Genomic DNA, 25617 nt, shown 5'->3' with positions numbered 1-25617 from the left:
TGATGATGGTGTCGTGAAATGCTTGACTCAAGTGGAGGAAGAATTCTCGAAGAGGTGCTCCTGTCACTATTGGTGTCTTTTTTTTCTCTTCTCCCCATACGTTTCAATGAAATAGGAAGTGGACTTCTTGAAGGGCTTCTGCTTGCTGAACGGGACGCAATGTCTCTACGTCCAGCTGCTATTGTTGAGCGCATGTTTGGTTCACGTTGATCAGTGGCTCTCGGTTGAATTGAATTCCGTCTAATGTTACCAACAGTTGCATTAAGCGGAACGCGTGGATTATTCGTTGTGGTGTGAATCTCTTGGCTTTGACTTCTTTTCATATTTGGTGGTGATGAGGACGTGGAGCGAAGTGAAGATCGGCGTTGGGCTGAAGGTACATAGGAGAAATTTTCTTTCGCCGCATGCCAAATTGCCTGAAGCTCTTCCAGTCGAAGCTCTAATTGAGACACATCAAATTCTGCTTCACTACTCATGCTGTAAAATTAATAATAAAAATAAAAGGGAAGGGAGAAAAAGAAAAAAAATGTCATATCCAAGCAGATCTTCATACATGTATAGGTTCAACTGTTTCTCTTGATATCTTTTCTTTCCTTTCTCCACCTGTTCATATATATGTGTGTTTGTGTCTCTGTATGGCTCAGAGTAAACCATTCTTTTTTTTTTTTTTCATTCTCTCTCTCTCTTTGGTTCAGAGAATCGACAGCCAATTCTCCTCAGATATCGTTTGAGCATAAAATGCCCATCAACTTGCTCTTTACTTTTTTTTTCCTTTTCTTTTTTTTTTCTAGCAATAATACCAATACCTTTCTCTCATCCTATTCACCGATGCGTTACAGTCCTACTACGTTGCGTGCCACAGAAGAACAAAAAAGAAAAAAAAAAAGAAATAAAAAGATGTTAAACTGGGGCTTCTGGGTTGAAAAGGTAATAACGAATGGTGGGAAGTTGATCTTCAAAGCAGTGCTTCATTCTGCAGGAAAGGGTCAAATTACATATAATGTGACCATCCCGTGATTCCACAATCACACCACCCCATGCATCTTCACTGTCAAGATGATCTTGACCGAGTGTGATGGAAATCTTCTTTCCCGTCTTGGTGAGATACCACTGCTCTAGTTCATTCAGCATCCCTTGAACAGTGGTGATATCTTCTTTCCGTGTGTGAATGACAGCATCAGTTTGCACGGAAAGAAGTGCCTGGTGAATGAGGTCCACAAGGAGTTTTCGATACTTACTAGCATCATTCACGAACGCCAGTATTTTATTCTTAGTGTTCTCTCTCAATTGATCCATTATCTTTCTCCTCTCCTCCATGATGCGCAGTCGTTGGGTTTTGGAGAAGTTTGCCCGTGCCACTCTGCGGTCAATATCCACTTGTTTCTTTTTCTGCTCGGTGGTCGATCGCACTTTTATTTTCTCCGCCTCAACGAGTCGCATCTTCTCAACATCGTACTCCTCCTGCGCGGCGGCGTCGAGTTCCTCCGCCCGCTCCCGCGCCTCCCGCTCGATGAAGTCAATCATGCTCTGAATTTGGCGTGACTCACTCATTTTCGCTACTATCGTTTAGACACTTCAAGTCAAAAATGTATATATGTGACGCTGTTGCTTGTCTTTTTCGTTCCTTCTTGCTTTCGTTTTTTTTTTTCTCTCTCTTTTCTTTCAGAAAGAGAAAAAAAAATATAAAAGATGTACTCTTTTTTTCTCTCTCTTTTCTTTTTATGTTTGTTGTTGTTGTTTTGTATTATCATTAGTATAGAAGAATAATAGGCACAATACGAAAGAAAAGAAAGAAGAGGGTGGAGGAGAAACATTATTTACACTCATACCATCCCGAGAAAGGCTATATCAGGAGTTACTCCTTATATTATCTCTCACTATCCAAAAGAATAGGTAAACAACAAAAAAAAAAAAAAGATTTCAAGATCAGAGAATTGTTTTCTCTTATTTAGGTAACAACAATAATAAAAATACAAGGCGGTCAGAACTCTTCGCCTCCCTTTACAAATACTCTGCAAACCTCCCAGAGAAAAAGTAACAACAACGGGGTATTCACCGGAATGATGTGTCGACTCCAGAGCTTGAACCGCCAGTAGTGCACATTCACTAACATTGCATAGAAAGACCACCCAGTGAATGCGACAAATATGCTGGTAGAAGGAACATCGAGAAAAGGCAGTGCAGCCGCTGCTCCTGTTGCTCCTAATATGAGCAAGTAATTCTGGAACGTTGTGAACCAGCGGTATCCCTCGCCGGAGGAGAACAACACATAGAAGCACATGCACCAGCTCGCCACGCCATACACCCAAAGGAGGGTATAAACAGTGCAATGGACGAGATGTATCATCTCTCTCTCTCTCTCTCACTCCACTCCCAGCTGCAGGCAGAAAGAAAAAAGGATATTAAGAGAAGAAAAGCAATTGGGAATGGGAAGAAGGGAGGAACGAAAAGAAAAAATAAATAAATAATAATAATAAATAAATAAATAGAATGAAACAATGCAGGGAGGAAGGTCAAGTAGTGATTTAAGCAATAAATTCCCCCACAAACATCCAGAACGTCATATAAAAAAAAAAACCAAAAAAGAATAAAATAAAACTTGTCAATTTCTTACCACTTCCGATTTTTGTGAAAGTAAGAGGGTTTCACAAGCGATAAGGTCATCTTTTACGCGTGAAAGTTTCTTCTCAGCTTCTCGCAGTCTTTTCTCTCGCTGCAGAAATCCATTGGCCACTTCATTACACTTCCTACGATCCTGCTCAAGCACATCCCGCTCCACCTTCAGTTTCGCCATGTCTGCCCGCAGACCCACTCTTTCCGCAGCAACGGCCCCCTCAGCTTCTCTCACTTCATTTAATCGAGTTTTCAACTCCACCTCCATTTTCTCTAAAAATGATATTTTCTCTTCCATTTTTGCTTGTTCAATCATCATCGATGTTCGTCGTCTCTCCAACTCCTCTTCTGTTACTTTGATATTTTTCTCACGTGCTGAAAACTTCTTCTCTAGCTCCATCTCATTATCCCTCAGTGCACATGCCTTGACATCCAAAGCCTTCTCCCGTTCGCTGATCTCCTCCTCTTTCCGAGCCAAATCAACAGCAACAGAGAAAAGAGCCGCCTCAGTGGATATCTGTTTTTTCAACCATTCACTACTACACTCCTTTTCCTCCAAAGGAAGCACATTTAATTTCTCCACCATATCAGTTCCCACTCGTAATTTATTTTCAACATCCTTATCCTTGTCATTAGACATTTCAGTACCCAAGAAACTCTGACGGTTAGTAAGAAGTCGCAAAACATTCTCGCGTATTTCAACAGAATCAGTTACCGTCCCTGGTATCGCACGCAGCAAATCAAGCACAACTTTATCGTCTTCCACACCTTCTTCGTGTAAAATGATCTCCATCTCGTTTTGCATCTTTAGTCTATTAGCAGCAGCTTCTGGTGATATATTATGCCGCATTGCAAGTTGAGGAAAAGAAACTTCAGCCGTTAATGTTTCCTCAGTCGAAGGGAGGGATGGGACATCGATTCCAAAATGTTGACAGAAGTCAATCAGCTTCCAAGACCTAATCATCGTAACCTTTGATGAACACAGTTCCCCCTGTGCCAAGAGAAAAGAGAAAACGAGAGAAAGAAGAATAATACAAGGAGAAAACAGAGCGATATATGTCTGTTAAGACTCCGGTAAGAACACACAAGAGGGAAAACAAGAAAAAGAAAGAAATAAATAAAAATAGGGTAGAGAAAATGAAAAAAAAAACGAAAGAAAAGAAATACGTGAAAATAGCATCAATTATCTCTCTTTCTCTTTCGTTTTTTGTTTTTCTCTCTCCTTACTTCCCTTCGCTGGATTCCAACTCTTCGAGATACTCTCTCGCCCGCTGCAAACATCGCCTCTGCAACACACCACCACCGGTAACTTTCACACTATTAAGTTTAGATCGCAATGCCTTTTTCTGGTTCGTGTCCCCACCCCAAAACCTCTTGAGAAGTTCCAACACTTCTCTGTTTGTGTTTTCCTTCGGCAGCGATCGCGACACCTTCGGGGCGGGGTGCACCCGCACGAACGGCGCTGGCGGCGAGACATCACACATCTGCCGCCGCACGCAGTGAGTTGTGAGCGGGCGGCCGTGAAAGAGACGCACGTGCGACTTCTGCGCTGCCGGCTGTTGGGTGTTGTTGTGCGGGAGTTGGTGGTTGGCGAGGGCCGTCGCTTTCGGCAGCGCCCGGGTGGAGAGAACGTTAAGGCCGGCGAGATTCTCCACCGCACCTCCAACAACACTCGTACCATTACTATTCGTATCTGTAGTCCTACCATTACTATTATTATTATTAATAGTAGTAGTAGTAGTAGTAGTAGTAGTTCCTATAGAGGAAGGGGTGGTGTCTGCCTCGAGTTCACGTATCTCCTCCTCTAGAAACGTTCGTGAGAAACAAAAGTACTTTCTCACCACCGCCTCCCAGAAACGCTGTCTCGTCTCCTCATCCGTCACGTGCCGCTCAAATATCCTCGCCAGTATGGGAATCTGTCGAAATATATCATTTTCTAATTGTTCCGTTATCGGACGCAACTTAAACGTCTTTGGATCGACAAGTGAACCAATAGCATCAAAGGCCACCACAACACCACGCGGGAATTCTTCTTCCATGAGCAATTTCAAAGCCGCATCATCTATAAGACCAAAGTCTACGGCGGTATGGCAAATTGTGGAAGCCACCCACTGTTCATTTTCTCCAGAGTCGGTTTCAAGACGTTGGACCTTGTCAATAAAGCGTTCCCTGTCAGGAGGGTTAACAAAACGCATTATAATTGTTTTTGAACCTACAATAATCTTGGCAGACCCTTGGTCACGCCGAGAGCGCAACAGTTGAGTAATTTCAGCATATGTGAACGTCTCCACATCTGAAGTCTCTCCATCATTTAAAGGCGAGCACGAAATCACAGATCCATGCACCTCCAGGCGGCACAGAACATTGTTGCACACCACCTCCATCCTACCAAGAGAGAAAAAAAAAATGAAGAAAAAAGAAGAACAAAAACCCAATATGGATAAAAAAAAGTATTAGTTTCATGGTCACTAACCATCAGTACAATAATCCTTATTTTCTCTGTGATTTATTTTTTTTTTTTCAATGATTCAGAGTGGATCATGTAATTGCTTCTCGTCTTTTTTTTTTTCTTTTCTGTTTTGCCTTGTTTTAAAATAAGTCATACATGTATATCTATACATATATATATATATTGGGGGGAGCAAAAATCTACATATCAATCCTTTAGTCCATTCATCATCATCATCATGATCACACATACACACACACAGAACCATCACTATCTACATTGTCACATGAATGCCCTTGATATCTTTTACCCCATGCTGAATAAGAATACTTTGAATGGCAGCACTATTAGTGGGATCTAATATCAAAGAGTCGGGGAGGTAAATAGTCTCCTGCGTGTCGTCCTTATGAGTCACAGTAACACAACGACGCGGTCTTCCAGTTCTGTACGCATCGGTTTCGGGTATTGTCCAACTCCGCTCAACCAATGCCATAAAACTTTCATCATCCTCCACTGCAGGAGAAACATCCGTGTAGTACGCCACAAAGTCATCCAGCGTCACCGTATCTGTGTTGTTCTTTCCTGGCCAACAATTAATAAAATCAAAAATAGCCTCCTCATAACTCAAAATTCCCCTTTCAACATCTGGAATCTGAGTTGCGTTAAACTTAAAGAGGTTCAACATATCCACAAAATCGACAGAACCAGCACCTTCAATGGTTAATTGTTGAAAGGCCTTAATAACTGCATCAAGACGTTGGGGAGGCATATCTTCTCGCAACTCACGGAGAAACTCTTGAGCCACAATCAAACCATTTCCATCTCGATCAAATTTTTTAAAAAGTACATCTAACTCTAAGGGTTGAATAGCAACTCCCATGAGACGAACACCGTGATGAATCTTTTCACGGTTCACTAGAGTAATACGTTTCTCATTACATGCAGTACCCATGGCTTTTGATAGCGTTCGAAAACCCAATCGACCGCCTACAGCAAGAGCACCTTCTCGAATACGTGAAAGAATAAGATCCACACCCATTCCACAACTCATAGAGAATGACATTATTCCAGATCGATCTGATCGTTCTGAACGAGATTTTAATGCCGCTGACATCGCACTAGATGGCGACATAATTGTTGAACCTGCAATCATAAAAAGGTTCTCAGGATCAGTAGTTACGGCACCAAGAGACCTAGAATGATTCCCACCTGCAAAGGAGCAACTCACTTCAAACTCCGAACCAAAAGATGTTTTTTGTATCTTTTTACTGCATCGAATAGGTTGATTCGTAGGAGCGTGATAAAGAAGAAATGGTTCTCCAACACGTACAGGTGTACCATCAGAGATGTCATCACGTTTACTTCCGGGCCTAACCACCACAAATGTGTTGTCTCGACTCGCCCCAAGTGCCGCCGTTAATGATTGCTTTCCTGATGTACCAATTTCACGAATACTTGAGTGGAGATAGTAAAAACCATCCGGGTGAGCATCTTCATTAGCAATACGTACGTGTTGTCCATAGTGAAGAACATTCTCCTCCTTTAGTTGTTTTGTATACGCGAGATTATTTTCATCTGTTGCCCGGTGGATAACCCACGATGACCGTATTTGAGGCTCTTCCGTGCGGGCTGCCGTCACCAAACATTGATTGGGACGCGGTGCCCTCTCCGGTGCTGTATCCAATGCCAAAACTGCACTAGTGGCAACATTAATCAACTGCAAAGGTTCTCCTAACATAACCACATCTTTCATCATTCCAACAGATGTGGCCTCACTCAGGTGCGACGTTGTACTTCTCTGTGTCCCGTGAGAACCAGTTGTGGAGTACTTACTCTTGTAAAAAGTCACCTTATCTTCACGCACTCGCATGTCTTCATACCAGTTCCCAACCAACACTCCTGGAGAGTACGCCATAGGGTTCCTCATGCCACTCATTATTGCGCAGGAAATATAAACAAATAAATAAATACGGCTATTGTTCAGAAAGAAATTTGTGTATTTGTTTGTGTGTGAGAGTGTGAGAGTAAAACAATCCCATTTATTAAAATAAAATAAAGTAGAATTGGAAAAAAAACAAAAATCAATAGTTAACAAAAAACAAAAAACACTTATATACATTATATACGTACAAGAAACTGATCTTAGGCAGTAGCAAAGGGGAGAGAAAAAAAAGAAAGAGGGGAAAACAAACAATTGTGTAGTTGTTTTTTTTTTTTGTTTTGTTTAAAAAACACAAAGTCCTCGTTAAAAAAATTTCGTGTGAAATCGTGGACTCATCGCAGTTTCCCACAATCCACGATGGTAATTCTCTCTGATGGAAAGCCGGAAGGAGAGAGTGGTACACGCTCAATCTCCTCAACAACATCAAACCCATTTACAACACGTCCAAAACAAATACAAGTTCCATTCAGGTGCGGTGCCTCTTTCGCTGTGAGGATAAAGAACTGCGATCCATTCAAGTGCGGAGCGCTGACAGCCGTGCCAACGAGTCCACGCTTATCAAACACGGAAGAACTCACCTCATCTGGGGCATCAAATGTCTCACCATAGATAGAAAGTTGCTCAGTTCCTTTTCCGCTTACTATATCGCCTCCTTGAATCAAATACCCCTTGTGCACTCGGTGGAAGGTGGAATTCTTGTAGGTGAGTTGCGGGAGAAATTGATCGCGAAACGAAGGATCACTCAAACCAGTGGTACTAGATACAGGGGGCACAACGTTTTCACCCGTGCAGAGTTTGAGGAAGTTCTCCGCAGCAACAGGACATTTACCAGTGAATAGTTCATACTCTATCCTTTTCGGGGATCGAGAAGCAATAGCAACATCCATAAAAACACGCCCTGCCGACGCCAGGCGTATCTTGTTTAAATGAATCATTTTCTACTATTTTTAGTATTTGAGATTATGATGCACAAACCAAGACAAATGGAGAGATATTAAATATATAAATAACGGATAATACAAAAAAAAGAAGTTTTAACTTAGGATATACACGAATGAAAAACTTTTAAATAAAGAATGTATTTACCAAGACCAACAAAAAAAAAAAATAATAATAAAGGAGTAAAACATACATAAATTAGTTCCACCGTAACTTGTTCTATATGTATCTTCTATGTATATCATCTATGGAGTTGCTTTTTTTTTTTTTCATTGTATTGATCCTCATATTCATTTTCTATTTTATTTGGTTGTTGTTGTTGTTTTTTTTATCTTTGTATTCTATGAAACTTCTAGAGAAACCTTCTGAAGTTGGTCAAGATTCACCTGACCGTGTACAAGACTATTTGCGATATCCTCATTGGCTACATGCCACGTCCAGCCTGGTTCCATGGAGACTTCTCTCCAGTTATCCCATTCGTAATAAGTCCCGCATACAAAAGCATTTTCAGGTGATAATGTTTTGAATCTTGCAGGTTTCAACTTTGCAAGTTCATCTATGGTATGTGCATAGAGTGTTGCCGGAGCACCATCCAGGCACCATCCAATTAAATGATTTTTATGTACTACTATAGGCGAACTTCCTCTCATGTCCCCTGTTGTCTGAAATGGAAGAGACTGTAAATGACGTACAATACGATCTACCTTTGAGTGGGTCGAAGCAATGCCCTGCGGTAGACAATCCAGTACAGTGGAGCGAGGGCTCACTACAACTCCCAACACACTATCACGCCGGTGAATAAGCCAAACAGCACGACGTACATTACTTGATGGAATTGAAAGAAGAAGATTTGGCAAAGGAGCTCGTGAGTCTATTGGCTTCATAATGGTACTGGCTCTCTGCAGAGGAGAGACTCCTCTAATCCAGGGCTTATGTAAATCACCCAAATTCAAGACAGCTTTATACGCCCACGGTAAGCCGCATCTCTCCATACTGAGTGTAATCTACCTCTCCAGTTTTTTAAGTATTAGATTGGTGTACAATACACCAGTAATAATAAGAAGAAAAATAAGAAAAGGAGAAAAAAATACCAGAAAATATATATTTATATATTAAATGAGGGGTTAACAAAAAAATAAATGACTTGTTGTTCTTTTTTTTTTTCCCACAGAATAGTAATCCCATCATACACACATACACTTTCTCTTTCTTTCTCTTTTTTTTTTTTGTAGACTAGTCTCACTGAGCACTACCAAATGGGTTTAGGGAGGCGAATACATTACTATCTTGTTCGTCCCTTTTTCCTTTTATCTCTGTCGTTGGCTGTGCAGCTGCAGTTGGGTTTTCCCACATAGCAGTGGGAACTGTTTGAAAAAAGTTTGTGTTATTCGTAGTAGGTGGTGGCACACCACCTACAAAAGACTGTTGATCATGAACACCCGGTCCCTTGTTAAAAACAGATGGGGCTGTGGGAACAGCCATAGGGTGAACAAATTGCTGCTGTTGTTGTTGTTGTTGTTGATAAAAATATTGCTGCTGCTGCTGCTGCTGCTGTAGAGGTTGTGGTTGTACTGGTGGTTGATTAGGGTAAACAACACCTGGCATATAGCCATATCCCCCCTGGTTCATACCCATATAATTTTGCATACCAGGTTGAGTTGGCATCATCATCGTTGGATATGGATTCGTCCCGGGAGGATACATTTGTGGAGCTGACGGCACAGTGTACATTACATTCGTTCCTGGTGGTGCAGCCGGGTACATTACATTATTCTGTACTTGTGTGGGTGGAGCAGAGGCGAACAAATCCGCCACTGTCTCTTGAGCACTGGGAACTGGTTGAGTGGAACTAGTAGGAGGTGCCGCAGCCGTGAAAAAATCACCAAATAAATCATCATTTGCGTTATCATTGGATGTATTGAGGGTAGTATGTTGTGGCTCTTGTGGTGTAGTAGATTGGGTAAAGAAATCTATCTGTGAATCTGGCACAGAATGAACATCTTGTTTTTTCAAACTTGGAGACTCTGGTGTTTGCGTTTGTCTTTTTGTTGGTGTCTTTTTTGGTGTCTCTCCCACTCGTATGGACGACTGTGGCGGTGTTGCTGTTGCCTTCTCTTGTTGAGAGACCGACCGCTGTGGTGGCGGCAGTGTTGTGTGGGATGGGAGATCCGAATTGGTGTTTATTGCTGTTTTGAGTTCACTCTGAAATTGAGCCAACTCCTCTCGGTTCAAATACGCCCGGTCATCAAAGACGTTAATGATGAAATCCTTGATTGCCGCCACGTTGCCGCTGGGCGGTTTATTCCGCTTGTAGTTGTGCAGCCAAATCTTCGCGGCTCTGTCGTTGCCGCCGAGGCGCAGGCCGATCACCTCCCCGTCGGTGAACTCCGTCATGGAGATGCCCTTCACTTTGTGCTGCAGCGAGCGGTGGAGGGCAGCGCAGGTGGTGCAGACAAAAATGCGGAAGTTGATAACGACATACAGTGGACCTCGCATCCCACAGTCCATGCAGAACCGGTTCCCACCATTTAGCGATAGTTTCCGCACTTCTTCCCTATTTCGCTCCAGCTTTCGTGCATGTAGATTCATTGCGTAGCCTGAGCCTCTTCCTGAAAGAAATAAGAAAAAAGAAAAAATGGAAAAAAAAAATGATGTGGAACACATAAAAAAAAATATATATATATAAGAGCAATAAGGATACAATAACAAAGAAGAACAAGAAGAAAAAAAAAAAAAAAAACATAAATAAACAAAGGGATATTGATTAACGTATCAATCCCAGTTAATGGAATGCAGAAGAATCATCCAAAAAAACGGATTATGACGTTATTCTGTTCCTCACTCCCCCACCAAAAAAAAAAAAAAAATCCCCTTAAAATATATTTTTAAGATGGGACATACTACTATTTCTCTATTCATGAGTGGATTTCCTTAGAAAGCTAAAAAGCCTCCGAATACGGCTAGAAAGATAGAAACCCGCCATAGATCCAGCGAGCAAGCATGGTGCCCCAATCGCTACAATGGTAGCCGTTAAATAAGGTGTATTCTTGTTTAACTGTGCGTCTTGACACGCAAGCCCTCTTGAGGGATCCGCAATAGCCCCGCCTATGGGTCCACACTGTGCTCCAGGGCACTCGGAACGATAAAAGTAACAGAGAGAGTCTGCAGCGGGGGCGTCTTCACTGTCACAATCAGCGCTTGTGAGAGCCGAGTCGGTAACATAACACTTTCCTTCCAATCCCCCCTGGGATTCAATGTAACGGAGTACATCTTCCACAGAACAGCCATCAGGATTTGTATCAGAAAAGTAAATATTTCCCTGTTTATCTGTACAACTTATTGAGAGTAAATTAGCCGTATAATTATTACCTGTAGCACCTTCCTTAACATCACCGTTATCGGAAGAGTACTTGAATAGATAAGCTTTTATGTATTGCTGGGTTGCGGTAGTACTGTATTCAAATGCAATGGCATCAGCAAAACCTGGCATATGAATAGAACTCTCTTCTAAGGAGTTAGTAGCGTTAAAAACACCTAAATTACAGAGAGTCGCAAATACAACAGACATTGGGGCAACATTAACCGTAAACTTTATCATAGATGTTGTGGAAACAAATTCTTTCATAATATCACGAATTAACGGACCTGCCAAAGGCCCTATGTTTTCATCCACCTCATTACCGGGATTTACACCGTAGAGACGCCACGCAAATCGTTTACTGACACTCTCCAATGCTCCCAAGAGAGGCTGCAGCGTTGGATCCTTAACATCTTCAGAAGCATTAACACAGTAACTATCATAGACATAAAGAGCACATAATGAGGGGGATTCCATACACATTCCGCCGTGATTTGGTGGGAGAAATTGAGAAAGTGTAGTGATGTTTCTTTCACCAATCATATTTATCGCCCATGCATCATCTGCGTGAAGTTTCTCTTTCCACACATCCCGCAAAAGCCAAGAAGGCCAACTCTTTGTGAATCCCAAAAGCTCATCATGAGATTCAGGCTTGTATTTCACCAACGGAAAGGCGTTTGGATACATTCCCATTGTAATGGCCTCACTTGTGATGATAGTCCTTTCTGTTCCTGTTGCATGAAAACCCACAAGTGTAGCATTAAAACGATCTCCAAGGTCTAGTGGATTTGTATAGCGAGAGAGAAGAAATTGACCAAGTTGAACAGACATCTGCTTTCCGGCGGTGGATAACGTGCATCCATCACATGTCAAACTTGTATCTGTGAGGTTTATTAGACCACGTGCACCATTTCGAGCCACCAAAGTGACTTTCTGCAGTGTTGGAGACTCCGCAGCCACTGTGTAGGAAAACACCGCTTCTGGTAGTAGTAGTTGTATGAATATGATGAGTGGTACTAGCAGTACTAAGGGTAGTGGTTGTTTTCTTAAGAAGAACATGTTTAAGTGAGCTGACGATAATTCTAGATCAATAAGTTTTTTTTTTTTTTTTTAGCGATTCTTACTGTGACTGGAGTAAGGAGAAGAAAGCAAAATAATAATAAAATACCAGAATAATATTGATCAAAATAAGACTTTTGTTTTACTGAAGAATAAAGAAAAAAAGAAAAAAAGAATGAATGAGCACAAGAAAAAAAAAAAATTAGAATATATATATATATATATATATATTATATTATATGCGTAATAGGAGAAAAGGAAAAGTAAAAAAAAAAAAAAAACACAAAAAGTCTAATGTACTAAATACGTTTGCAGTAGAGATACTTTAAACAACCCACGTCCCCCCAAAACAATATAGTCTTCTACATTGTAGGAGTTTCTCCCTGAAGAAATGGACGTGCGCTCATTTCCCATTTTTCAGGTGGCAACACACTCCAGTGTGGACTGGGAGTTTTTTTAAGCCATTGAAAGTCATCGACTGTTTTGTATGAATCCTTTACACGTTCCTGCATTTCCTGTTCTCCTACATGTTGTACCCACTCTTCATGGGTTGAGTAATGGTGCCCACCCACAGATGACTGTAAGAGTCCTGTCCAACAACTATATGGACCAAACCGCATCTCTGTACAACATTCAATGATTGGCGTTGAGGCACACCAAACATATATATCTACAGATGTACAGTTCTTTAGTCGGAGTTGATGGCACGCCACGTAGATTTTACAATTTGAGCAGTCAGAAATAAAAACTGATCCGGCAACAGGGAGGATAAATATTTCACATTTTTCACATCCTTGTAAAAATACGGCCTTTGGTTCACTTATGAAAACTTCTCTCTCACGAGCATAACCATAGACATTGTTTACTTGACTTCGATCCTCTTCACTCTGTTGCAATGATGATGATAATGGCGATGATGCCGCTGCTGGTTGTTGTTTCTCCACAACGGCAGTAACACCAGTTTTTGGTTTACGAGAAAACTTAAATCCCTTCGGTTTATTACAAGTGTCACGTTTTTCATCAATAAGTCCCTGAAGTCGCGACAGCGTTGCGTTAGACTTGGCCATTTCATACGCCGTGAGGACGTTATTACTGGTAGCATCCTGAACAATGAGTTTAAACATATTAATGGTTTCCTGCGCAGCGGAGGTATTCCCGTCGGTGATGAGTTGCATGATACTCCGCTCGTAACTTCTGGCCTGATCTTCAAACTGCAGTCGGTCCCACGCCGTGCCGGAGGACCCCGCGGACTTCTGCTGCCGCGCCTCCTCCCGCTCCGCACGCGTCTTTAGGAACCGTTCCTCCATAAACCCTTTTATCATTATATATATATATATATATAATAATGGAGAGAGAAATAAGAAGAAAGAAAAGATGGTTGGAAAGCCGAAGGGCCTCAGAGAAACTCCCTGAGAAAATAATAATAATAATAATAATAATAATAAAAATAAGAATAAATGAAAAGAGGAAAAATATTAGTTAAAGAGTTTTTTTTTTTTTCGGTTATTCATGCTTCCCGCACTCATGGCGGAAAGAAGAAACAGAAACGAAAAAAAAAAAAAACACCCAAAAGGAATTTAATCCGCATCATTCCGCAAGTACTGAAGGAAAATATTCCTTAGAACGTTACTGTCAAGTCGCTTACCAAGTATAAGTGCTCGTGAACACCCCAACGGAACACTTTGTCCCTCCATCGGTGTCACATCGAACAGTTCTCCAATCGTTTGAAGCTGCATGAGAGAAAACTCTCCCTTCTTCTTTTTATCATTATTATCACTACTACTATCATTTTTCACCCATATTGCCGCCTTGCAGCGCACCACCTCAAAGGGTGGATGATGCTCTTTATATAAGAGATCTCTGCAGAGCATATCAAAATCACGGAGATCGCGGAGAGCTAAATAGTTTGGATGCTCAAAAAACTCCAATGAGACGGCGGAGATGGTAGAAGGACCATCGCGGTGGAGATGCTCAAGTTCCAGTGCTTGTCGCGTTGTATTCAAAAAGAGAATCTCCCGCAGATTATCCAATCGTGAATACGATGAGTGCATGACTTGCACCACTGGATTAATTTCTCGCACCGCCGCAAGCGCCTCTCGCTGCTCCTCCTCTGTTGCGATATCACACTTGTTTAACACAATACGGTCCGCCATGAGGATCTGTCGAGTGGCTTCTCCAGAGACCTCCGGATCCTGCAAGTATTTGCAGATATTCTTCGCATCCACCAGCGTGAGAATACCAGAAAGATAGAGAGTACCGCAGACGGCCTCATCCTGCCAGAACATCGCAGCCACAGGAGCGGGATCCGCCAGACCGGAAGTCTCCACAAGCACCAAATCAAAAGTTCCTTTTTTCATCATAAGCGTCTCTAATGCCTGTACGGTTTGAGTTTGGGCTGTACAACACATACAGCCGTTATTTAACTCTAACCACTCATCATCAGGTTTCTGTGAACTCTTAAGCGTTAATCCTTTTTCAATTGTTTTACCAAATTCAAACTCATTCACAATAACCGCAATGCGAAGATTGTGCTCGGCTGAAAGTACATAATGGAGCAGCGTTGTTTTTCCACTACCCAGAAAACCTGTTAATATTGTCACCGGCACTTTGGCGCTAATAAGCTCTGGACATTCATCGTCACTCATTATCCTTCCTGCTATTCCCATTACAGGAAAACAGAGAGAGAGAGAGAGAAAGCAATACAAAGATAATAATAATAATAATAATAATAATAATAATAATAATAATAATATTCAGAAACCCTATACTGAGGTAAATAATTGTTTCTTGCAAAGATAGCAACTCAATGTTGGCTGCACAGAGTCCAAAGACAGAGATTTGTTTTGCCACAATAATCTTGTCTTGTATATTGATTACATTTGCCTCAAAAATAGGGTCCGAACAGCCAACAACAGAAAACAGGCACACATATCCCTCTCTTCTCTCTGTGGGGATAGAAAGAAAGAGAGTAAAACAAGACAAAAAAAAAAAACGGCAACACTGGTATTCCAATAAAAACAAAAGCAAAAAAGAAGGGAGGTGTGAACTATCAGCATAAGTATAATATACACCTTGCATGGAGGAGAAGCCAATGAGAAAACGTTACCCAGAAGTGCTTACTAGTGCGATGTATGTACACACACACATATATATATATATATATAAACAAAAAAAGGGGGAAAAAAACAGCCATCTGTATTTTTTTACTTTTTTTCTTCCTCTTCTTCTTCTACCTGCTTTCCCAATCGCTTCAGGAGTGCGGCGTATGCAGCTTCCAAGTCAAACTTTTCCACTTCCGGTCTTCGCCGCCCCGTCCCCAATCGCGGTGTGTCCGTTCTTGACAACATCCCCGTAGACACACTCACATCCGTTGCCGTCAGGGACGCCACACTAGATAGATAGTCCGAATCGCGCAGACTAGGCGGCACCGGCATTGTTGTGATGTGTGGTTTGGGCGCTGGTGTGTACGGCGTCACCTGCGGCATGCCGAGAGCGGCGAGTTGTTCAATGTGTTTACATGTCTCGTAATACGCCACTGGGACACCCGGGGGGAATGTTTGTTGAGACTTTGATTTGTTGACGTACATGTTTTTGTTGTTGTATCCCCCACCCTCTCCGACTGAACAGGCAAAGAGGGTCCATGAATGTGTAAATAAAAAAAGAAAACAAATAGAAAAGAAAAAAGAAAAGGAAAGAAGATGTTGCGTAAAGATGTTTTTTTTTTTTTTTCTGATGATAGCAAAAAATAGAAAAAAAATAATATAATAATAATAATAAAGAGGAGCTCCAACAGCATCTTAAGTCTGGAATATTTTACAAACACAAAGAAAAACTCAGAATGTTCTCATGCACACCTGCACAAATGTGTACTTTAAAAATAAAAATAAAAAGATATATATATATATATATATATATATATCAGGAGATACTATCACCCACTACAGAAATCAATAGTTTCCGCAGGGCAATATTGCCCAGAGGTCCCGCACTCTCACTACAAAAAGATGGTATGTGTCGGAAATAGAATCTCTCTCTCCCCCTCAACGTGACGAGGAGCATCAAGCAAAATGCGTGGAAGGAAATCACAAAGGTCCTGATCTCGTCCGTATATCCTTGAAATAGAAGAGGATGTACCACATACACGCACCGGATTAGTTTGCTCCAGCGAAGGGGAACTGCGCCGCTGGTTATGACAATACTGAATCGCCGGATATAAATCCGCATCACCACATAAGAGAACTACCTGTTGAAACTGTTGATAGAGAAAGGTTTCAATAATGCAAGTTGCCATAGCAACATCCACACCTGTTTGAACCCACACATACCGTTGTCCATCACGGGTGTATCCTTTTTGTTTTTTCATTCTTCCAACGAGACGGGCCACAACATTGCTTAATTGACGCGTTCCATTCATCTCATCCAGTAGAAACCGTTTGCGAAGATGACTTTCACGAAAGGCTTTTTCTCTGTGAGGCAGAGGCATAGAATTCTCAATATACTCCGTGAAGGCCGCCGGGTCGGTATCAAACCAATACGCGACTGGTTCCTTTTGAAATACTTCACCAAGAAAATCCAATGTGCTGCGTAAAACTTCCACTGTACGTTTGTATTGTGCCTCATCCCGGCGTTCATGGCCTTTCAAAACACGTTCAAAGTATCCTCCATCAATAATAACCGCCACTCGACCATCACGTTTAATACCACTCGGTACAAACATCACTACAGTCTCTTCCACTTGAGCAGTTGCCGGAGTTGCATCTGATCCTGCCTCCCGTTCAGCATCACTACCATTTGAGGAAGTCTCTTCTGCGGAGCTTCCATCCATGCGATTTTCCGCCACTGCAGACGATCTGTGTTTACACTCGGTTGTGAGGTGCTGACCACTGCAGGTGTCGCAGCGTAGTTTTGAGCATGAACTGGCCATATGGCCCTTCTCATGGCACCGACTGCATAATGCCTCTGGACACTGTGCGAGGAGATGACCGGTCTGATTGCACATATGACAGACTGCTGTTTGTCTGCAGTCGGCCATCTCGTGCCCGGGCTCTTTGCAGCGATAACAAACTCTTCCCTTTGGTTTCATTGGACAGTCCGTTGATCGATGCCCCGCTAGTGAGCAGTGAAAGCAAAGTGGTCTACTGTGGCAGAGCTGAGAGCTGTGACCGTAACTACCGCAATTAAAACAACGCGTTTGTGGACATGTAGGCATCATGTGCCCACGCTGATGACACTGGAAACACTCTATAGATTGAAAACGGAGTGGACAACTTGCCTGTATATGCCTTGACGACCCGCAGCTTCGACAAACAGAAACTACAGTTTCTTCTTCAGCCCGTGCACGTTTCTTTTCGTTTGGGCAATCTTCCTTGAAGTGTCCCAGATTTCCACAAGAAATACACTTTATCATCGGACAGTCACGACGAAGATGATCCGGGGCAGAACAAACACTGCAGACGATACGATTTGAATCTTTCATAGCGGCACTTTCCCTCTCTCTCTCTCTTTCTTTCTTTGTTTGTTCTTTTTTTTTTTTTTACTTTCTCCCTTTTCTTCTCTTCGTTTATTACTTTTTTTTTCTTTGTTTTTTTCGTGCCACCGAAACTTGCTTATTTTTTTTTCGGAATCCAGAAAAAAAAATACAGATAAAGAGATAGAGAAAATGCAACAAGGGAGTAAAACCGAAAAGCCCATCTAGAGTTCTCACAATAATAATAATAATAATAATAATAATAATAATAATAATAATAATAATAATAATAACAGGAAAGATAATATATTCTTCATAGTGTAAATACTCAAACACCAGGAATCAATAAATGCAGAAAAAAAAAAAAACCACTTACTCAATATGCGAGTATCTCTGTGAGGTCTTTAATTATTCATCAATCCACTGAAAGAAGGAACACTTTCTGCTCCCACACGTAAGAAACTTTTTACCCCTCGATGCCTCTTTACCAGATACGAGTTGTTTCGCTGGGACTCCACAGGCGCAGAGTGTACCTGATGTATTTCCCCCCGCGTTGTTGTTCCTTCGCCCAGTTGTCTTCGCCCGACTCACGGACGGCAATGTGTATGGTGTTCGCTCCTCCCCACGCTGTTGGGATGGAGGGAGTCGTGATGGTTGCTGTGCTGGTGGACCCGCTGCTGCTGCGGCGGTGGGATGAAGACTTCGCCCAGCGGCGCCGCCCCGCACGGTGATGTATTCCTGCAGGCGGGCATCGCAGAAAACACAGACAGTTTCTCCCTCTTCCACTCCAGGGACATTCTGCACCTCCACAAACTCAAACTGAAGCATGACAGACTGACAAGATGGACAACGTAGTGTGGGAACAGGACGAATTCGTCTAGCACGTGGAAGTGTAATGGAATATGTGCAATTCGGAAATCCACGACAACCTAAAAAGGCCCCATTCGTAGTTGTACGTAAACGAATATCATTATCCATACAAGATTTGCATTTCGTTATGGGAATATTTTCAAGACCTTTTGCTAATGGACAATCGGCAATGCATTGAAAACAGCGGAATTCTGAAAAAGACTCAATATCAACAGTAGGAGGTGGTGATGTAAAGCAGTGTGGACAAACTGTATAAGATGTTTGTTTCTCCGTATTCTTCACATTAAGAACACCAAAACCACAAAGAACGCATCGCTGATCATGAGGAATGAGTTGGTTAAGCCTACCATTAGGAATACGATGTTCACTGGTACATGTGGTACACCGTGTAAACCATACTTCTCGATCTCCTTCAATAAGTTCCACCAAATCCATCATATTCCCACATACTCCACATCGCACTAAACCTTGTTGCACTACACGACCAGCTCCATAGTTATTAGTTGAAGAACTTGAAGCATTTGCTGGAGAGAGATGATAACACAACTCATTATACATATCTTGAGTGTTGGAAGATAATTTCTGAAATATTTCACGATAGAGATGTACAGTGGCATCTACAACTTGATCCTTTGTGGCTTTACCACTAGCAATATCAGCCATGGCAAGTTCCATTTGTGCACGAAGTTGTGGTTGAAGAAGACTAAGGAGACCAATTACCTCATATGCTGAGGCAAGTGCAATACCTAATGGTGTTGGGATTAATGTAGAACCTTCACGTTTCACATATTCTCTATCAAGTACGGTTTTAATGTGTTGTGCAATAGTAGCATCTGTTCCAATACCATGTTCATCCATGAGTGCAATAAGGTTTGCTTCTGTAAGATTAGGTGGAGCTGCTGTTCGATGTTTCTCAAGATTTACCTCTGTAGGAATAAAACGTTCACCTTGTTTGTATACCGGCAAACAAGTACTGTGCCATCGTTCATATGGGTAAACCTCCAACCAACCCCGCTCAAGAATCATTGTACCAGATGTAGTGAACTTCTCACCCCCGAAAAGTACAGTGACAGTTGTGGTAGCCGCCACAGCATCTGGTGAGATACATGCTAAGAAATGACGAACAATCAAGTTATATAATCCACTTCTTTCATCACTACCAACTCGCATTAGTTTAGTTGGATAAATAGGAGGATGGGCCTTATCATCATGTCCTCCCTTAAGAGGACGACGAAACTTCTGTGCCCGGTTATTTACCATCGCCCCCACGTAATCGGAGACTTCTGGATTTCCTTGTTGAATGGTGGCAATATCTATGAGTTCATCATCTGTAAAGGAAAAAGAATCCGTCTCAGTACGTGGATAAGAAATATAACCCTCCTGATATAACGACTCTGCCCATGTCATACACTTTTCAGATGAAATGCGTAGATGTGTGGCGGCTAATTTCTGTAGTTTTACGGTTGCGAGTGGAACCGGCGGTTGTCTCTTGTTGGGCCGTTGATTGACATCCACCACCTGCGCCTCTGGTGCGGCGGCGGCCTTTTCCAACATCGCATCCAACACCAAAGTGGCGGCTATTTGATCAAAGACAGCACCGCGGCAGCTCTGGAAGACGGTCTGTTCATGCCGCATAAAGAGTGTAAAGTAATCCTCCGGCACGAATCCCTTCTGTTCCCAGTGACGGCGAACGAGAAAACCAAGTGTTGGGATCTGACAGGTGCCGAAACTCAACACTCGCGGCATCCCACTAAAGGAATCACGAAATTTTATGGTTTGAAATCGAGAGAAAACGGCACCGATGCGTAAATCAATTTCTTGTCGTGCCTCCACAGCATCTGAGAGAGCTTTGTTTGGTGCCTTGAGGTTTCGCATAGCCCCAAATAAATCTCGCTTTGTTAACGCAGAAAAATGTGCCCGAGAAATAGCAATTCTGTTATTAACTCCCTGAACGATACGCATTACTTCAAAACAAATATTTTCTCCTTCACGATCGCAATCCATCCATAGAAGGAGAGTTGTAGCACGTCTACCAAGTGATTCTAAATTTTTCTTTATTGGTTCTAGTTCCGGTTTCACATGTTTTGTTATGTTTGCTGTAAAGAGCCCAAGAAGCGGGTAGCCTGACCAATTCTTTGTCTGTGGTGGGAACTCGTCATTCATCAAATGTCCAGCAACGGAGGTGAAAAGCATCTCTTTCCCCTCAAACTCAAACTCAAAGACTGGGTTAAAGCGGGAAAGAGTCTTCACACTTCTACAGGAGCCATTGGAGAGTACGAACGCCACCTCCTTCGCCACGCTTGGCTTCTCGGCGACGTTCAGCCAGACAGGCATTTGCCTCGTCCTTCTCTCGTTTGCTCTGCAAGATGCATAAAAAAAATATGTATATGTATATATATCCGTACAAATAAAAAAGAAAGGAAAATAGAAAGAAAAAAGAAAATCAAGTGGTAGTTAAAGAAAAAGAAGCGAAAGGAGAAGGTATTTAAAAAGTAATAATATTTGTAGAGAAGTTTCCAAAAATAAAAAAGCGGGTGGAGGGAGGGGAATGCTGAGTATGTAAAGAAAGTAGAAAGAATGAGAATGGGTAAAAAAAAAAGTCAGGCAGCAGTCAATAGAAGCATCAGTGTACCAGTGGGAATGGTGACGTCACCAGTCAGTAGCGAAGGTACTAAGAGAAATAATAGTCACGGCAGATGAGTTCTCTGTGTGTATTCACAACACAGCCTTTTTTTTTTTTAATTCGTTCTCCCATCTGTGTCAAATAACTTTGTGTACAACAAAGACTCTCTTTCTCCCTCTCTCTATTTTTTTTTTTTCCTTTCTCTCCGGTATAGGTTTACAAAGGTTTCACACAACGTTGTTTCGGTTCTTTTCTTTTTTTTTTCTTTACTTCTCCTTGCCTTTCACTCGCACAAGCATTGGCTAGTTGCCTGTTTTGCTCTGATTTCTTATTTCTTCCTCCGTCGTGATGTCTTCTTTGTTGTTTTTTTTTTTGTTTTTTGGTTTGTTTTATTTTCCCTCTCATGGGTGTCATTCCTTCCCCATTCGATGAGCAAAGGGTTGGTGTACAAGGGAGCGTCCAGATGAATACATGTCTGCACAGAAAAAGAAAAAAGAACACAAAAGTCCAAGCATGTATGAGAGTAAAATAATAAAGGAAAGAGAAAAAAAAGGAGAAAAAGAGAGAAAAACAGTGCACAAGAATGTACGGTTCGTTCTTTTTTAAAAAACAAAAACGTCATATATTCTTATGGTTTCCATATACACTAATTTTCTACTCTTCTTTCTACTCTTCTTTGTTCTACTTTTCGTTTGCATTTGTTTTTTTTTTTTTTTTTTTTTTTATGACGCTGTTGCTACTTCTTGTCATCTTTGCGGTGGTTCTCTTCATTTTTCCCCCTCATTCATTTATTTACTTTGTACTATGTTTTTTTTTTCTTTTTTCCCATCATCTCAAACACAGGCCCATATATAAATATATATATAAACATATATACTCCTCTTGCACAGCTTGGATTCCTTGAGCCAGATGTTTATTGTCTTCCATGACATATCCCTCTTTTCTTCTCTCTCTCTCCCTTGTTCTTATATACCTCGTCAGTATCAAGTCTAGTCTCCCTCGCTATTATTCCTCTCTCTCTCTCTCTCTCTCCCCCTCTCTTTCTCTCCCACACTCCCACCCACACCCACTGATGCGCCTTCTTCTGCTTTTTTTTTTTGTTTTTGTTCTACTATTACTACTTCTGCTGTTGCTGCACGGCTGCTCAGTTTGCCGGCTGCTCATCGGTCCAGAGATTAAGATTATCGCGCAGCAGCCGCACAATGAGATTGGACTCACGGTAGGCCTCGTCGTCAAGTGTCTCAAGTTCCGTGACGGCCTCATCGTACGCCTGGCGGGCGAGTTGGAATCCCTTCTCGTGCTCCTTCATAATCTCATAATAAAATACCGAGAAGTTCAGCGCGAGGCCGAGGCGGATGGGGTGTGTTGGCGCCAGTGACGAGTTCGCCACTTCCGTGGCCTTTGCGTAGGCGTCGAGTGCGGCCTGTCGCTGGCCCGCCTCGTGCTGGGCGATCTCTGCGTAGTAGCGGTGGTAGTCGCCCTTCATCTTGAGATAAAAGACCTTCGTCTCGCCGCCCTGCGCTGCGGGGATGAGATACGTGTCGAGCAGCGCCAGCAGATCATCGCAGATCGCCGCGAGCTCCGACTCAAACTCCCGCCGCAGCGTGGCGATAAGGGCGAGATTGTCACTCTTCTCCTTCGCACTCTCGCGGCTTTCAATGGAGGTGATGATGCGCCAGGCATTGCGGCGGCTGCCAATCACGTTCTTGTACGCCATGGAGAGAAGATTGCGCTCCTCCGTGTCGAGCTCGCTGTTGAGCTTCACCAGCTTACGCATACACAACACCATCTCATCATAACGCTCTGCCTCCTCTGTTAGCTTCGCCATAAACACGAGCTCCTTCACACTGTCGGGGAGTTTAAACTCCGATGGACTTTTCTTTGGGACAAGCTCGTCCTGAATAGCTGCATTGTGCCACTTGATTGTCTCAGCCATTATTCTTTTTTTCTTTCTTGAATAGTTGGTTGGTTTCTTTTTTCTACCTTTCGGTTTTTCTTTTCGCTTCTTTTCTTTGCTTTACTTTCCCGTCTGGGGTCGCTCTGTTGGTCTACGTGTTCTTTCGACTCTGCAAGTTCACGTGTTCCTCCTTTCCTTCTATTTCTTTTTCTCGGATTACCTCCCTTTTTTTCCCTTTTCTTTCTTCCAAGTCTAAGGATTTCTCTCTCTTTTTTTGCCCTAAACCCCTTTTTTTTTTCTTTCCTTGTCTTTTTTTTTTTTTCTTTCGCTTCCCTGATGTTGAAAGGTATGTTGCTTTTTTAGTGTTGTTTTTGTTTTCTTTTTGCTGATAACTACAAGGTCAAGGCGAAAAGGTGTAAAAAAGAAAAAAAATGAAGAAGATGAAAATGAAGAAAGAAACAATAGCTGAGGAATCACAGTTTACGCAAGTTAACAAAAACCATAGAAAGGTAAAAGATGGAAAGAAACAGAGAATGTTGTTGAACAGATGAAAAAAAAGGTAATCGTCCATGTTCATTCGCAGGAAGGAGAACAAACAAATGAACATAAGAAATCTTATTTAAAAAAAAAACACAAATGAAACGAACTTCACACGTTGACACCCAAACAATCCATTCATTCCATTATTTAGCTATTGGACAACATGCGGTATACTAGTTGAGCTTGCCCCTTCTCTTCGTTCCCTATCCCCAACTATTCTTGTTGTTGTCATTATTCTCGGTACTTTGCTTGCCTTCCCTCTCTCTCTTTATCTCTCAATCCATATATATATATATAATCTCTCTCTCTTCTTCCCTCTATGTGGGGTGAATGGGTGTGTTTGTCTACGTTTTAATTATCCAAAATATTATTTGCAGTGCCCACAAATTAAAACCACATCTCATTCTACCTCTTTTTCCCAACACACAACATACACACCTGTAGTCCACAAGAAAAAGAGCTCAGTGGCTCAATATAACTGAGAAAAAAAAGAGAAAAACAAAAACAATGAACGCATACAAACACACACAGAGACACGCACTCAAACATGAAGAAAAGTGCATCATGCAAAATCACTCAATATGTGAGTAGCAAGCAAACAATAGAATCCAAGAATTTTGTCAGGCATATTACCGATGACCAGTACCGAAGAGAAAAAATGAAAAAAAAAGAGAAAAACAAAAAAAAAAAAAGATAAAATGGTGTTACACACCACGTTAGGAATATTATTTTGACTCTCTGCCATTTCAATACAATTTTTATTTTTCCTTGCTGCTCCTGTTGCTCTCTCTATCTCTCTCTCCCACTCACCGTTCATTATTATGCCTTTTTGTTTTGTTTTGTTTTTATTTTTTTCTTTACCTCTCTGGATTCTCTTCTTTATTTCTTTCTCTCTTATTTCAGTTTCGGGAGGTACTTATCTTCTGCCTTAAGATATTCATCCAGTCGCTGCAGTCGAAAGACCTCCTTCACGGGTGCCACATTCGCCTCCACTGGGAGAATTGATTCCTGAGTGTAAATAGCCCGCGATGTTGCCTGCATGGCAGCTATAGATGCCCGCAAATTGTGATTTGCCCAAATAACACTACTAATACCAATTTCACGAAAGTGTGAACATGGCACAGTGGCGTAGTTTGTAGGGACAATGACTACAGGCACCCGACTGCTATCACTGCTCTTATTCCAGTGGGTCATGAAGGCGTCAATTTCAGAAGCATCCTTCCGCTTACTGTGGATAAGAACAGCATCCGCTCCCGCCTCTGCATATGCCGTCGCCCGGCGCAGGGCCTCTTCCAGCGGCCAACCGGCAATAAAGGACTCTACACGCGCAACAACGCAAAAGTTATCATCCGTCTGTGTGTCTTTCATGGCACGTATCTTAAGTTTAAACTCGTCCACATCTGCAAGAGGTTGTGGTCGGCCCTTATCCAACAAACTATTCGTCTTGGGAAATAGCTTGTCCTCTACACAGGCTCCTGCCACGCCAATCTGCTCCAGCTTGCGCACCAACAGTCTGGCATTGTTGAAGTTGCCGTACCCCGTATCCGCGTCAAGGAGAATGGGAATATCTGTGGCATCACTCATACATTCCGCTACACCACACACCTGTGTCCAACTAGCCTCGTTGTTATCACGGAATCCCATCTGAGCCGATATTGAGAGACCGGAAGCCCAGATGGCTTTAAAGCCACTTTCCTCCACAATACGTGCAGAAAGGCCGTTATGTGCCTCCATTAGGAAGCTCAAATCCTTCGAGCGCAGCAGCTCTCGCAAAAGCCGCGTCTTCTGAGGAAGACCACTACAGTGTCGCATTCAAAAAAAATTGTGAATCTTCCTGTTATTAGTGGATATATTGATCAG

General features: G+C 42.1%; 17 protein-coding genes across 17 annotated transcripts; all 17 read right to left on the bottom strand.

The window, feature by feature from the left end:
- Window positions 1-2: 2 nt before the first annotated feature.
- Window positions 3-476, bottom strand: TM35_000065010 (uncharacterized protein; the record flags this gene model as incomplete). The annotated part of the gene is made up of 1 exon (XM_029023538.1): window positions 3-476. A coding segment is annotated over one exon (474 nt), but the record flags the coding sequence as incomplete, so codon positions are not given.
- A 424-nt stretch (window positions 477-900) lies between these two features.
- TM35_000065000 (putative ATP synthase) lies at window positions 901-1551 on the bottom strand (the record flags this gene model as incomplete). Its single annotated transcript, XM_029023537.1, has 1 exon — window positions 901-1551. The coding sequence occupies one exon, from the start codon at window positions 1549-1551 to the stop codon at window positions 901-903; it is 651 nt and encodes a 216-aa protein (XP_028885561.1).
- Window positions 1552-1981: 430 nt separating this feature from the next.
- Window positions 1982-2281, bottom strand: TM35_000064990 (uncharacterized protein; the record flags this gene model as incomplete). Its single annotated transcript, XM_029023536.1, has 1 exon — window positions 1982-2281. The coding sequence occupies one exon, from the start codon at window positions 2279-2281 to the stop codon at window positions 1982-1984; it is 300 nt and encodes a 99-aa protein (XP_028885560.1).
- A 321-nt stretch (window positions 2282-2602) lies between these two features.
- On the bottom strand, window positions 2603-3577 carry TM35_000064980 (uncharacterized protein; the record flags this gene model as incomplete). Its single annotated transcript, XM_029023535.1, has 1 exon — window positions 2603-3577. One exon carries the CDS (start codon window positions 3575-3577, stop codon window positions 2603-2605), a length of 975 nt encoding a protein of 324 aa, XP_028885559.1.
- A 259-nt stretch (window positions 3578-3836) lies between these two features.
- Window positions 3837-4997, bottom strand: TM35_000064970 (uncharacterized protein; the record flags this gene model as incomplete). Its single annotated transcript, XM_029023534.1, has 1 exon — window positions 3837-4997. The coding sequence occupies one exon, from the start codon at window positions 4995-4997 to the stop codon at window positions 3837-3839; it is 1161 nt and encodes a 386-aa protein (XP_028885558.1).
- A 339-nt stretch (window positions 4998-5336) lies between these two features.
- TM35_000064960 (EF hand family protein) lies at window positions 5337-6989 on the bottom strand (the record flags this gene model as incomplete). The annotated part of the gene is made up of 1 exon (XM_029023533.1): window positions 5337-6989. The coding sequence occupies one exon, from the start codon at window positions 6987-6989 to the stop codon at window positions 5337-5339; it is 1653 nt and encodes a 550-aa protein (XP_028885557.1).
- Window positions 6990-7336: 347 nt separating this feature from the next.
- TM35_000064950 (putative cyclophilin-like protein) lies at window positions 7337-7891 on the bottom strand (the record flags this gene model as incomplete). The annotated part of the gene is made up of 1 exon (XM_029023532.1): window positions 7337-7891. One exon carries the CDS (start codon window positions 7889-7891, stop codon window positions 7337-7339), a length of 555 nt encoding a protein of 184 aa, XP_028885556.1.
- Window positions 7892-8284: 393 nt separating this feature from the next.
- On the bottom strand, window positions 8285-8935 carry TM35_000064940 (uncharacterized protein; the record flags this gene model as incomplete). The annotated part of the gene is made up of 1 exon (XM_029023531.1): window positions 8285-8935. One exon carries the CDS (start codon window positions 8933-8935, stop codon window positions 8285-8287), a length of 651 nt encoding a protein of 216 aa, XP_028885555.1.
- A 247-nt stretch (window positions 8936-9182) lies between these two features.
- Window positions 9183-10532, bottom strand: TM35_000064930 (ADP-ribosylation factor GTPase activating protein; the record flags this gene model as incomplete). Its single annotated transcript, XM_029023530.1, has 1 exon — window positions 9183-10532. The coding sequence occupies one exon, from the start codon at window positions 10530-10532 to the stop codon at window positions 9183-9185; it is 1350 nt and encodes a 449-aa protein (XP_028885554.1).
- Window positions 10533-10854: 322 nt separating this feature from the next.
- On the bottom strand, window positions 10855-12360 carry TM35_000064920 (uncharacterized protein; the record flags this gene model as incomplete). Its single annotated transcript, XM_029023529.1, has 1 exon — window positions 10855-12360. The coding sequence occupies one exon, from the start codon at window positions 12358-12360 to the stop codon at window positions 10855-10857; it is 1506 nt and encodes a 501-aa protein (XP_028885553.1).
- A 362-nt stretch (window positions 12361-12722) lies between these two features.
- Window positions 12723-13682, bottom strand: TM35_000064910 (tubulin-specific chaperone C; the record flags this gene model as incomplete). The annotated part of the gene is made up of 1 exon (XM_029023528.1): window positions 12723-13682. The coding sequence occupies one exon, from the start codon at window positions 13680-13682 to the stop codon at window positions 12723-12725; it is 960 nt and encodes a 319-aa protein (XP_028885552.1).
- Window positions 13683-13937: 255 nt separating this feature from the next.
- On the bottom strand, window positions 13938-15005 carry TM35_000064900 (putative nucleotide binding protein; the record flags this gene model as incomplete). Its single annotated transcript, XM_029023527.1, has 1 exon — window positions 13938-15005. One exon carries the CDS (start codon window positions 15003-15005, stop codon window positions 13938-13940), a length of 1068 nt encoding a protein of 355 aa, XP_028885551.1.
- A 558-nt stretch (window positions 15006-15563) lies between these two features.
- Window positions 15564-15947, bottom strand: TM35_000064890 (uncharacterized protein; the record flags this gene model as incomplete). The annotated part of the gene is made up of 1 exon (XM_029023526.1): window positions 15564-15947. The coding sequence occupies one exon, from the start codon at window positions 15945-15947 to the stop codon at window positions 15564-15566; it is 384 nt and encodes a 127-aa protein (XP_028885550.1).
- A 407-nt stretch (window positions 15948-16354) lies between these two features.
- TM35_000064880 (putative nucleic acid binding protein) lies at window positions 16355-17836 on the bottom strand (the record flags this gene model as incomplete). The annotated part of the gene is made up of 1 exon (XM_029023525.1): window positions 16355-17836. The coding sequence occupies one exon, from the start codon at window positions 17834-17836 to the stop codon at window positions 16355-16357; it is 1482 nt and encodes a 493-aa protein (XP_028885549.1).
- A 399-nt stretch (window positions 17837-18235) lies between these two features.
- TM35_000064870 (putative DNA topoisomerase III) lies at window positions 18236-21031 on the bottom strand (the record flags this gene model as incomplete). The annotated part of the gene is made up of 1 exon (XM_029023524.1): window positions 18236-21031. The coding sequence occupies one exon, from the start codon at window positions 21029-21031 to the stop codon at window positions 18236-18238; it is 2796 nt and encodes a 931-aa protein (XP_028885548.1).
- A 1433-nt stretch (window positions 21032-22464) lies between these two features.
- TM35_000064860 (14-3-3 protein) lies at window positions 22465-23256 on the bottom strand (the record flags this gene model as incomplete). The annotated part of the gene is made up of 1 exon (XM_029023523.1): window positions 22465-23256. The coding sequence occupies one exon, from the start codon at window positions 23254-23256 to the stop codon at window positions 22465-22467; it is 792 nt and encodes a 263-aa protein (XP_028885547.1).
- A 1395-nt stretch (window positions 23257-24651) lies between these two features.
- TM35_000064850 (phosphoenolpyruvate mutase) lies at window positions 24652-25569 on the bottom strand (the record flags this gene model as incomplete). The annotated part of the gene is made up of 1 exon (XM_029023522.1): window positions 24652-25569. One exon carries the CDS (start codon window positions 25567-25569, stop codon window positions 24652-24654), a length of 918 nt encoding a protein of 305 aa, XP_028885546.1.
- Window positions 25570-25617: the final 48 nt, after the last annotated feature.

The sequence above is a fragment of the Trypanosoma theileri genome (assembly GCF_002087225.1).
Source record: "Trypanosoma theileri isolate Edinburgh chromosome Unknown TM35_Tth_6_V1, whole genome shotgun sequence".
Classification (NCBI taxonomy): domain Eukaryota; phylum Euglenozoa; class Kinetoplastea; order Trypanosomatida; family Trypanosomatidae; genus Trypanosoma; species Trypanosoma theileri.
This window is presented reverse-complemented; position numbering and strand designations above follow the sequence as displayed.